Source organism: Poecilia reticulata, linkage group LG2 (genome assembly GCF_000633615.1).
Source record: "Poecilia reticulata strain Guanapo linkage group LG2, Guppy_female_1.0+MT, whole genome shotgun sequence".
NCBI classification, from domain to species: Eukaryota; Metazoa; Chordata; class Actinopteri; order Cyprinodontiformes; family Poeciliidae; genus Poecilia; species Poecilia reticulata.
In genome coordinates this window covers 25,507,228-25,520,444 of record NC_024332.1, presented here as the reverse complement: position 1 = coordinate 25,520,444, position 13,217 = coordinate 25,507,228, and the positions used below count along the sequence as shown (strand labels likewise).

At 38.0% G+C, this 13,217-nt stretch overlaps 1 protein-coding gene across 5 annotated transcripts in view; it reads left to right on the top strand.

Annotated features, from left to right (window-relative positions):
• The window catches only part of LOC108167039 (uncharacterized), an 84,076-nt gene that overhangs the window by 3,381 nt on the left and 67,478 nt on the right, over positions 1-13,217 (top strand). Inside the window, exons 1-3 of one of the 5 annotated variants that reach the window (XM_017309731.1) lie at positions 1,409-2,186; positions 5,339-5,497; positions 10,852-11,213. The exons of 2 other annotated variants lie outside the window; for them this stretch is intronic. In XM_017309731.1, coding sequence (XP_017165220.1) covers positions 1,729-2,186; positions 5,339-5,497; positions 10,852-11,008 — 774 coding nt within the window. In that variant the 5' untranslated portion in view covers positions 1,409-1,728 and the 3' untranslated portion in view covers positions 11,009-11,213. Of the gene's footprint in view, positions 1-1,408; positions 2,187-5,338; positions 5,981-10,851; positions 11,214-13,217 lie in introns of those variants that run through there. 2 more of the 5 variants (XM_017309734.1, XR_001777451.1) reach the window with 2 other exon arrangements.

Sequence of the window (13,217 nt, the reverse complement as noted above, 5' to 3'; positions counted from 1 at the left end):
CAGACGTACTAAAGAAATAGTGTGTGTGTGAGTGCGTGTGTGTGTGTGTGTGTGTGTGTGTGTGTGTGTGTGTGTGTGCGTGCGTGTGTGTGTGTGAAGCAGATGCCATTCTGCTGATCTCAGCTCGCATCCATCCCATTTATCAGTCCCAAATCCTCTCCAAGAGTCCGACGGGAGCGAGCTGCCGCTTCTCACCGCGGGTCAGGAGGCGGCCGAACCGTTGCGGGTCGACCTTCGCCTGACAGCGAACATCTGCCTGCCGAAGAGTCGCAAGCTGCCGCAGAAACGACAACAACAGTCGGTGTGTGCTCGTCACCGACGGACGAATATGTTGACGAACATTTCTGTGGGACCTGTTGGATCTGAACGAGATTTAATGAGTCCAGAACGTCAAATTACATCCAACGTGTGCAGAAATGTAATTCTGTTTTCAGGTTTTCATCTTTAATTTCAAGAAAATAGATAGAAACAATAGGAAAGTACAAATATTTAACTGTAAACAACTACAATATTGAGTGAAATAGTTCAATAAATAGCTAAGAAATTTAAACTTAGCTTGAAAACTGTAGGTAGCATGTGAGCTAGCGATAGCATGTTTTTGTGTTTAAGATTATGAAATTGTATTTTCAAGTAGAAAAAAACAAAAATTTTAAAAACTACAAATGTATAACTTTACACAGCAACACTATTGAGTAAAATCGTGTAATGAATACAGTTTTTAAACAAACGTGACTTTGATTTTGAACGTTTCAAAAACAAACAAAAACACTTTTTGTGATGAGTTGACCAACAATTACATTTTATTTTCTGTTTTTATGTTTACAATTATTAAATTATATGTTTTCTTACAATAAAATGCACAGAAATAACAGGAACCTGCAAAAAATACAAATATTTCACTTTAAACTGCTTCAGTATTGAGCGTAATAGTGCAAAAAATAAATTGCAAGTAAAGTTTAAAGATTTGTTCATAACTTTAATCAAAAGTTTCAGATCTTTAATCTTGCAACAGATGCTTCAGTTTAAAAAAGAAAAACAGAAAATGTTCATATTGTACTTCTTTTTTTGTGACTTTGTGTATAAAATGAATAAATTGTAGGAAAACATGAAAACTAGAAATGTATAACTTTAAACAGCTGCAGTATTCAGTAAAATGGTGCAATAAAAAGCTGAATTTTTTTAAAGAAATCTAAACATTAGATTAAAAACTGTTAGCATGCATCGCTAGCATGTTTTTGTGTTTAAAATWGTGAAATTATATACTTCATTACAATAAAAGGCACATATATTAACTATAAATATATAACTAAACATCTACAGTATTGAGTAAAATAGAGTAATAAATACTAATTTAAAAMAACTACACAAGTAAAAATTAAAAACATTTCCTGCTGCTCTTCAACAAACATTATTTGACCATTTAGAGTAAAATAAAGCAAAACTGAAATGATGAAAACACTTTGCCCACAACTTTCTGCTTCGTTTTAACAAACAGAACTTTAACCTCGTTTCAGTTTCCAACAGAAAATAGAAAATGTAGAAAATGTTTTGGAACCAGAACAGAGGCGAGTTAAAAACCAGGGTCAAAGGTCGCGCTGCGCCTCATTACGCATCGTTTGCAGCAGCAGGGTTCAAAGGTTGCACGCATTAAGCAGGAACGCCGTGGAAGCGTTTGGCGTTCCTGCAGACGTTCAGTCAAGATGGCGAGAGGCTTTTCCTGTCAAGCATATGCGCGCTTCCTCCCTGAATCCTGCGGCTTTGATGGAGCTCAGAAAGATCCCGTCTCATCCGTCAAGGCGGGAGGAGACGGCGAGTCAGCGGGGGGGCGAGCTGCAGAACAGAAGTCGGGTTTCGCCACCGTACCGAACGCTGGTTTTATTGACGTGGGAAGGAAGACTCGGGGAACGAGCTGCTCTCATTCTTGCGTGTCGAGTCCGTCTGCTGGCGCCCAAATCCACAACAGTTCTGGATTTTGAGAAATACGGGGGCAGCTGGCGTTCCCACAGCCGGGCAGGAATTAACGCGCTGCAACCCTATCTGCTCTGCACCTGGGCGGCGGCGGCCCGACCTGCACCTTTGACTACGCCGTTGACAGGAAACATGTGCTGCCAGCTCACAGCAGAGCCGTCCTGCGTTCTCGGTTATTGGTGGATCAAAGTTTGTTCAGTTGGAAAAATGGGAAACAGGTGATTTTTATGAATAAACGGTTTAAAGTTTTAACTTAACCAGCTGTAGCTTTTTACTTTCATTAACAGTGCATTTATACTTTTAGAGAGGAGTGTGTTGAAAAGCAAAAATGAGTTTCAATAATTTGAGATGATTAAAACTAATTTCTCTGTCAGCGACGGCAGATTTGAGAAAAGTTTTTAAAACTTATTTTCAAACAAGACGACTGGCGTTGCAGTCAAATCATTTAAAAGACTTTTTCTCTTTAGGTAAAAGTGTTTGAGTGAGAAACACGACTAAAGGTGGTCAAGATAAAAACTCAATGGAAATGCAGTTGTAATGTAATTTTTTAAAAATATAAACATTTAATGAATATAAAGTCAAATCTGGATCTTGAAACCCTTTAACAGTGATGACATGTTTAAGGTCTGTCAGAAAACCAAAATCTTTCCTTACTTGATTTTAATTTATTTTCTTTTTGGGAAAAAAAAGGAAGTGTTTTAGAAAGATAATTATCTTAAAAATTTTTCAAAAATTTAATAGCAGCATTTCAAACAACTGATTTAGTGTTTTTATTAGAATATTATGCTTTATTCAGCCATTTATAAACTTCTATACATCAACATTAATTTGCAAAGAAACATTTTGTGTAAATTTGAAAATGTAAGTTAGCTTATACAGTTTCACCTGTTTGTTTAAAAATCAACATAAAATATTTTTTAAGTATTTAAATTTATTTATTAAAGTTTATTTTATTGTGTGGAAGAGTTTTGTGTAGCAATGTTTTTTGATAACATTTTACACCTGATTTACGACAATTATATTTAGCATTTAACAAGTTAGACAAAAGTTTGATATTTAGATATAAAAAACGTTTTGTAATAAATTTGTATATTATTAATGTAGCATAAATATACAATCAGTATCCATTGACCTTCATGATATAAATATTTAAAACGTCCAGTAATATATATTAATAAACATATTGTCTCCTGTTGTCATTTAGATTAAATACGATTTAACGGTTACCATGGAGATTAAATACACCATCACTAGCATGTCGCCAATGGCAACCGTACAGATTGGACACAATGTGTGCCAAACAGAAACATTGTGTCTGGAAACCACAGAGATTTAATACGATGTTAACCGTAATTATATAAATTTAACACTTTAACGTTACAAATTTAACAAGAAGTTAAGTGTAGTTTCGCTAATTTAGCACAATGTAAAAAAGATTTCTAAATTTAACACGTTACCGTAGATTTAACACGATGTTCACTTTATAGATTTAACTTGTAAACTTTATATATTAATCTCAATGTCGACTGTAGTGATAAAGTTTAAACACAACGTTAAACGTAAGATTTAAAGAACGATTTTAACCTTACGTTTTAAAACTCGTCGTTTCAGGTAACGATATAAACATGATGTCAACGGTTAACACTTCAACGTTTTTGGTAATCATTTAAACATAATAAGCACAATGCCCTTTATAAGCATACAATACATTTAAAATGTTTCTGAAAAATACACACAATGGTTTATATTGAACAAAGGGTGTCCAAAGTATGGCTGGGGGGCCATTTTGGGCCCTCAGAACAACAGTGGGCGGCCCTTGCTTTCTACTCAAGAATAGTCTAAATTTGAAGTTTAAAAAAGATGCAATCGAAATCTTAAAATGGAAAATGTAAGGTGCAACACTAAGTATTCATTCAGGTTTCTGGTTTCAATTTAATCTAACTTAATAATAAAAGGGACCAAAAACATTGAAACTGAACAAATCTGAACAAAATCCTGTTCTTGTTGCTGAAAAGGCACAAAAACAAATCTGGAAAAAGACGATCAATCTGTACAACCCACAGACTCTACAGTAATTGCCTAAAGAAATCTGATCTTATTTTATCAAAATATTGTGAGTAGAGCTGATCATTAATCAAGGTAAAAATAATAACAACCCAGATAGTAAAAGATGTTAATCTGATGTTGAATTGTGGTCAAAAACGTTGATTTTTGGTTGAAAATGGTTGATTGATGGTTAATCAACCAACAATTTGATTAATTGGTTAGAATTGGTTGAACAAATGTCATTTTATGGTTGAATTCTAATAATTGAAATGCCAAAGTTTAACCAATGTTGAATTATTTTGACCATTTCTCATTTTCTGCTAATAATTACTACATTTTTGCTTGGAATTTCGGAGACATGTAGTGAGTAGTGAGCTGATTCCTAAACTTTGATTCAATACAAAATCAACACAAACGTGGATTTAAATCCACATTTAGACTCAACATGTAAGCCACCAACCACTTTTTGTACAATTTAAACCATATTTTAATGATAATTCACTCATATGTAGTTTTCAGGGAATAATAAAGAAAACTTGACCTTTACAGTCCATTTTATTGYACATGTCTACATAATCTACTGGTTTTCTGTTGTTAACTCTGCAGAACCCAGATTACGTTTAATAGTTCGGGATATCACAGTAGAGAATCTCCCTAGCTGCCTCCTCCATGACGCCATCGCCAGCGTGAGTTCACTGGGTCGCCGTGGTGACAGGCAGGCGTGGTAAACAGCGGTGAGGAGCGAACATGTTGTCGCCCGTGTTGAACATCTGACCTGGCTGGAACCTGCGGCGCGCGGCGCAGCTGAACAGGAGGCCGTCTGGATGGGAGGGAGGGAGGCTTGGCGGCGCGCGTTGGCTCCCCGCCCCGGTCCCATTGACCAGACAGCTGAACTGTAGCGAGGGACGGAGGGAGGGGAGCAAATGGATGCAGCTTACATGAGAAAATAATAATCTGTGCAGTTAACTGTCATTCAGGGTCCATCTTTGCTGGGTGTCTTTATTTGTTTTGTTTTTTTTTTTTCTTTCTCCCATTTCAACTGGTAAAGAGATTAATCACTCGGAAAGCTGTTAACACCTGTCAGAGTATTTTATATTACACATAAAAAAGAACAGACTATAAAACTGATAAATAATCTGTTTTATTAACGGGGGCATACGATCGTAGAGTCCTGATAAATCTGTCAARTCATGACGGACAACATTAATCCCCTCCCAAAAAAAAAAAAAAAAGGGCATTGTTATTGACTTGGACGCGGCGTAAACACGTGTCCACGTTTTTTCCCTTTTCCTCAGCTGTGATGATCTCTGTGCGCTTGTGTTAGATCCCCGTGGGGTCCGGCTGTTGGACCTTCCCACCCGGACTCGGTTCCAGCCAATCAGGTGCTGATGTGTCCAAACAGGAGATGGGCTGTGCGGACAGATGGCGGGCTGACCTGGAAAACCTGCCCCCGTTTCAGGGTTCAGCGGCCGGCAGATGACAGGTATTACTTCCTAACCTGGAGAGACGAGTGGGTTACCAAATAACACTTTGTCTCTAACTTGTTGTGCTTTCTGGTCACATTTTATTACTTTTTTCAAAATAATTATGCACACAGTTTCAAAAATTTACCCCACTTTGGTCAGGGTGTCCTTTAATACGCCTTAAATTTATGTATCTAAAATTAATGCCTTAAAATAATTAAAACATTTTACTTAAATTTTGTCTTTTAATCTCGTATTCCATGAAGGTTTTTGTCTTTTTGCGAAGGCGTAAGTCACGCACACAGGCGGTTGTGGCTACTACTAACTAGATGCTAATATAGCCTTTTCTATCGAACTAGTTAGCAAGATTTTGTCTAGCTAACTAGTTAGCTTTTTGCGTAAGTGTAAAGTTTGCTTCATAATGTCTGTCCTGGTTTCTTYGTGACTTTTCTGTCTCTCAAACGTTTGAGTCATTCAAGCAACATTGCATTCTAACTTGAGGCAGTTGTGGCTAATTAGCTGCTAATGTGCTCTTGCTAGCTTTGTGCGTCTATCATGGATAAGCATAAATTCGTCTTCATAACTCACTCATTTCTGTTGCGTACTTTAAAGTTTGACAAGTCAGTCTCACAAGGAGCACCATTTCTTCCATAATGGACTTTCCTTCATAAGAGTCTAAAAAGTGTTTGAGTTGTTGAAACCTGCAGGAAGCCTGGATTTAAAGAGCAGCATCAGCTCATTACTTCACCTTTCGCCTCTGACTTACATTTATCTGCGTCTCCAACCAGCCATGTAACCTGAGTGTCAGGGCAGATCCGTCTGGCAGAAAGTGCTTTTTGATGAAGTCGTTCATAAATTTTAATACAACATGTCAGCTAACATGATGTATAGAGTGAGAGCTCATTCATATTTCAGATGGTTTGCTGTTGAGAAAGCAGCCTTACTCGGCTCTAAAGCTGTTTGATTGTAGCGCAAGTTTGACTCTGATGATGAATTTCTTTTATTGATGTTTGATAAACTAGGTTTTGTCTCTTCTTATACTTCACCAATAATGATACATAAAACACTAAAAGAATCAGGAGATTTGTACTCTACATATATACATTTTCAATCAAATAAATAAGGCTAAATTGGCTTTGCTATATAGCTTTGTAATAGTTAACKTAAAAAATAACTTTTCTTTTTATTTAAAAAATAAGTTTAAGTAACTTTTTATGACAGMGCATCAGGGCCAGACTTTGATTCTTCTGTTAAATTACAAGAATAAAGTCGTAATAGAAGAATAAGGGCTTCATTCTTGTAAAATTATGAGGAAAAAAATTGTTTTAATGAGAGCAAAGCTCCGATAGTTAAGACCTGATGTGACCAGCTCGTCTGATCCCTGATTAGTAGTTCGTATAATCATTTCAAATTCCTACTAATGATAATAATTTAATGCTAATGTATTAAAAAAAATTTTTTATTACGTATGACATATTAATTTATGTCATACGTAATAAAAATTACGTATGACATAAATACGTAATTTATGTTGAATGTTGAGCTTTAAGAATGCTCAACATTCTTAAAGCTTTAATTGAGCTAGGTAGCATTTATTAGCTAATACTAGCTAAAAACAGTCTGACTAACATTTCTATTGAGACATTTCTATATAATTATAAAATAGTATCATGGGTGCAAATGTAAACTTCAGTATTTTTTTTCATTTATTTAAAATAMGACAAAGTTAGCTTAAAATGCTAGCTTTATGACTAGGTAGCTTTTTTTAGCTAACCTTTGCCTCCAAATTCCAGCTGAACTTGTTTAATGTATAAAGCTTGATTGGCAGTGATGGATTTAGATTTTTCCTGGTGCTTATCTTGTGAAATGAATTAAAACAAAGAAGATGTTAAACATKCTGATACATTTCAGTCATTTTGYTCCACAGAATGGTTGACAAAAGYGATATTTTCTGTTGCATGATTGGATTATTATCCCAAACTAACTGTGTGAAAATAAATTTTAGAGGATTACAGTTGGGACAATATGCAGACTCACCTTTAAATTGACCTCCCTTAATGGCTGAAAGTTAAATATATTTCAGTCCTACTGAGTGTTTAAACCAGAGGCAGGCTGAAATCGTCCGCATGTGATGCTGCTCTGAGCAGCTGGAAATCATATCGAATTATTCTGCACACTTTTCTCTGCTGAAGGTGGCTGATATCTGATTTTTCCACCCTAAGCCTCCCGCCTTGTATGAAAATGAGACACATTACCGGTCCATTAATTGATCCGAGCCCTGCTTTGAAATGTGGACGTTCCTGAGAATCAGAAATTAGGCCGGGCTCCAGGGCCAATTAGGTGAGCCTTCGCCACATCTCCACCGGCTCCTCCGACGAATTTCAATCAATCCAGACCGGCCGCAGGTGAAATGCCAGACGAAGTCGCCACTTGCTGCTGTGAATGCTAAAGGCGGGCTTGCATGCTAATGCTATTCAWGTCCACATCATGCGATGTATGCAGCACACGGGGGCAGAGGCTAATAGTGTCTCGTTGGCTGGTTTTACCTTTCATGATCTTCTGGCTGCGACTAAACATCATCGACTAATCAGAAACGGAGGCTTTAATCAACACTAGCTTCTGTTTTTACTTCCACCAATAAAAGAGGCTGGGAATCYGGTAACATCTAATAAATAAAGAAATAAGAATGTAATTATTCCTCTGAGAATAATTGACTGAAAATATGTTTAGTTGCAGTTGAAAAAATCTAAATGTTTGAATATATTTAAGCTTTTTCTAAGAATGACCAAACTACTGGCTTCAAATCTGAATGCTTTCATTGTTTTACAAGTGAATTTGTTTTAATGCATCTAAAATGTAAACAATGGCTGAGTTTTAAAGGCTAAAATGTAAAATATAGCTAGCCGTTAGCTTTATCTTGAACTCAAACTAGAACTTTAGCGATTTGCTAATTTTCTGAGTAATGTTCCAGTTAAGTTCCTCATGAATCTATAAAAGCATAAAATGTAGAGAAATTGATATTTAATTACTGAAACATCAAGAATTTTTAGAGTTGATTTAGCTAAAAGCAAATTAGCCTTGGCTAGCATGATAGCAAGACCTAGCGTGTACAAATTTATAAATGTAGGTCTCTTGAAAACAGCAATATTACAAAAAAATAGTCAAAATAATTATCTCTAAATTATTTTATTAAAGTTTTTACGTTATATAATGTGGATATTTCACAACTAAGCTGATCTGTTTAGTTCTTTTGCAACAAGTTTGAAGCTAACCATTAGCCTTAGCCCCTGCTCTGATTGCCACTTTAGAGCTTTAAAACGTAATATTCGAATTACTTTAAAATGAATTTATAACATTATGACTATATAGTAGCATACAGAAACAAGTAAAAATGGTTTAAATGAACATTTTTTTTAAATTGAGTTGATTACAAGAACTGTGCTACTTTAAACATATTAATTATAATTTTTAAGAAAAAAATTACATTTTAGCTGAAAAAATKTGATTTCTTTTAGTTTTTTGTAATTATTCAAACAAAAAAACTAATTTTAAAAGGTTTAGCCGTGAATAACAATGGCTCATGTTTGTGTTGCGAGCTCTCCCGGTGCGCATGGCTCGGTTTCTGTCATTCTGGAGCCGTATAATCCCTGGAGCTGCCTGGCTGACCATGTGCTGTGTTCAGATGTGTCCTGCCACTCTAAACCCTGATGTAATCCCGCGATCAGCCAGCATGAGCTTTAATTGAAATAATCCCTGCCGATGAGCGGCGCGGCGCTGCAGCCGGAGCCAGTTCCATGATGGGTCCAGTTTAACCCACTGTGTGACTCTGACCTTTCCCTCGCTGCTCGCTGGGACCATCTGAACCCGGCCCAGTACGGACATCTGGTCCGATACTCGGGAGGTCGTTTGATCCGCCTGGTTGGTCCCAGAGGCCTTTCGGGTCCTCTCGGACTTACAGTACAATGCTGCTGGAAAAAAAACTGTTTGCATCAGCAAGACGAGGGAGGAGCTGCTGTTTCTGTCGCTAAATACAGAATTTAAGATATGCAGGATATTTAAAGTAAATRAAATCACCTAACCAATCATCAGTGCCAACCTACATTCCCAGGCTTGGCATTCTGTCTTGCATATTACTGTTTACATGTGGAAATTTTKCGCTTTCACACAATATTGGAGGAAAAAAAGACRATTCAAACATCAACGTTAGCAAAATGAAACCTGGAGTTGTAGGTATGATTAATTCAGAGTAATTCACCACAGAAAAGGGGAATAAACGCAGAAAAAACATTAAAGAACAACTCAAAAGCACTGTTTTTCACACTCTCTGTGTCAGCTATGCTWCAGAGWGCTACAGAGAGACACAGACTCGTTTCCATGGAGACTGACTTACAACAAGACTCAACACCAATAAATACACAAACATTTCCCACAGCATTCATTCTGCTACAGTTTTGTGTTGTCATGCCTTTTTTTTACAAACCTATCTAAAACATGAGATTCTGCAGCACGTCTACATGTCAAGATTACCACAGTCAAGCTAGCGCAGCATATTTTTTCTTTAATTGAAACTTTTCACTAATCTGTCAAATGTGATTCCTTTCTACCTTATCTAGTTGTTCACATTTAGTAGAAAAGTTGACATGTAGTCCCTTTTTCTTTTATATATCATGCGTACATTTTAGATTTAGCGCGTTATGCTAACAAATTGACAGCTAACAGCAACAGTAGTCATTGTCTGTGAGAARGAATTGCTTCCTTTCTTACTTGAAATGCCTTGCTGCTGAAATGTGCTATAGAAATAAAATTTGATTAATTGATTGATTGATTGATTCCTCTGTAACTATTTAGCTAATTATTACTCGCGCTCTCACCTGAATCAGGGGTGTCCAAACTTTTTGTGTCCATAAATAACCTGTTCAAAGAAGTCACCTGAAAGGGTTTTTTCTTTCCAGAACAAAAAGTTTACTCTTTCTTTCTATAGAGAAGCGTGATTAAAACTCAAGAAGAAATGTCTTCTGCCTAAATGTTTTCAGTAAACTGACATAATCCAATAAAGTTGAAGCCAAACATGAGGCTAAACTTAATAAAAGCAGCTCCCTGCCTTGTGTTTGTAATGCGTCAGCTGCTGCTCTCTGATGGATGTTTAGCTTTAACATCTGCAGAGCGTTTGGCGTGTCACCCGGCCGATTCAGGAGGACGTTTTCCTCTTTTTTTCCACTTCTCACTCCGCTTCAGAACMGCATTGTTATTTATCTATTTCAAATTATTGATCTTCTACAAACATTTTTCAAGGTATCTTAATTACTCGCAAAAGAAGCGGCGCCTTGGCCGGCGGACAACACAAATAAGTTAATTTGCATTTCTGTGTTGTGAGTGTTTTGGCAGGCGGCGCGCCGGTCCAGATTGTAACCCCTATTTCTGCCTCCAAAAACCTGCCTTGGAGGAGCGTCCACGGAGGGATTAGGGATTTAGTGGGGAAGGTAAGTGTGACTACAAGCTTTGGCTCGCCATCTGCTCCCCAGCAGAGTTGAGGCCAACCTGTGCAGCCTGCAGCAAAGACCTGGGCACTGTGCTAACTCCGGCTCGAGCCAACCTGGCGCCCGCGGCCCCAATCACCAACAGTCTGCTGATTAGTTGTAAGAAGCGCTCCATATGTAGCAAAGTTTTTCCCCCCTCTCTCCGTCTCCTTCCCTTCCTTCCGTCCTCGTGTATTCTCTCATTAAATAAAGATGGATGTATGGAATATCCGCCATTTTTTTTTTTTTTTTTTTTTTTGAGCAAATGGCAGATCGCCGTCGGTCGTCTGGCAAGGCGAAAACGAGCCTGTTCTTCTTCTGTCTCACCTCTGACAGAATAATGCCGAGCCAGAGAGGAAGGGAGAGGAAGATGAAGAAGAAATCCTGGCTCTCCTCCTCCTCCTCTTCCTCTCTTTCTTCTTCTTCTCCTCCTTCTCCCCTCTTCTGCCTGGCAGCTCCAGGAGACAGATGACAGGGGTTTGTGGCCGTCTGATCACCCCTGGGTGGGTTTTCCTCATTTATTCATCGCCGGCTTATTGGAGGAAAAAACAGGAGGAACCCAGGAAAAGTAATCACACCCTTCACATGTTCCCATTTTACCATTTCCACAAATAAAAACCTGAATTATGCTGAAATTTACACAAATATATACGATAGCACACCATCTTTATAGTGAAACAAGGTGGTGGCAGTATTATGCTGTGAGGACTTTCTTCATTTTGTGTATAAGACTGCAGGATTTATTAATAGAATCTACATTTTGCCTTAAGTTTTTCGTTCTATTCCCGTAGTTACAGTTTTTATTGTCATAATTTAAAATATACAATGTTTTAGTTTCAAATTTAGGATTTGAAAGGTTTGAACGTCRAGCCCAAAACCCTGAGGAGTTGACAGGGAGGCTACACTGATGCAGAGAGATAGCAGGGAAGTTCAACYCATGTCTTCCATCACTCATGATGGACAAGGATCGTATCCTCTACTCCAACATCGMTGTGATRTTGGAGTAGAGGATACGCAGATGCAGAGCTTGGWGTCATCCAGGACATGTTACTGTGGAGTATCGTCTCTGCTGCTGATATTAAGCTGTTAGCATGTAATGATAGCAACAGTCTTCAGTCAGAGGCTGTTTTAGATTCGTTGTAGAACTGACAGCTACAAATGTAAACGATGTGGAGATTGTTTGTTTTCTCTTTGGGAGAAAAGAGTATTTTAAAGTTGATTTTAATTGATTTGACGACTGTTAGTTGAGTAAAGAAAGGCAGGATGAAAGTCTGAMCACACACATTYCCCAAATTAAAACATCTGGCTGAAATACTTTACAAAAACTATTAAAGTCTGAGGAAACGTTGAAGTTGTGGACCAAATAAAGCATGTAGAGATGAGGAAGAGGAGGCAGCGACTCCCTCAGTGGAGATACCAGAGAAGATGAAACGGCGTCAGCGCAGGAGGTTGAAACGTAATACTCATTATTAAATTGCAGCTATTCCTGTTGCCAGGAACCTATTTCTCAGTATTAATTATTCATATTTTGTTGCGGTAATCCAATACTCAGGTGAGAGCGGCTCCTCGTGACGGAACGTGTAATTTCCGAGCTTAACGGCGGGCCGAGGAAGAAACGGATTAGTATAAATCACTAATGGCGGCGGCAGCCTGAATCCGTCTTGCTTTGTGTTTACCAGTAGTTTATTGCTGCGCGGCGCTCCGAGGGAAACACTTTTCCCTGACCTTTCTCCAGACTAACTACGGGAAGAGGGAGGAGGGCTTCCTGTCCTCCGCCGGCTCGCCGTGAATACGCAAACGAAGACAGGACAAGCAGRCCCGGTTCTTACAAATGGTGTTTTTCAAGCAGAATAGYGCCATCACTTACTTTTGATCCGATTAGCCGCGTTCAGGCCTCTCCGCCTCGCCGAGCGCTCGGTGATAATAACAATTTATGGACTAGCAGGAATTTGGGGAAGATTATAAACGAAGTGTAAAAGCCCCAGGCTGTGCCTTTTTGTTTTGTCTTTTGTTTTTTATTCTCAACATTAATGTCTCTTTCTGTCCTCCGTACGGTCGCTGATCCTCACTCATCCATATTCCTGCAAGAACAATAAACATTTAACCCTTTCATGCATGAAGCATGATGACCTCGCTCTGGATTTGTTCTCTTCTCAATCATTTTTATGCATCTRGCGACACATTTTTTTCCCAATATATCAGAAAAAGTTTGAATTTGTTCAGA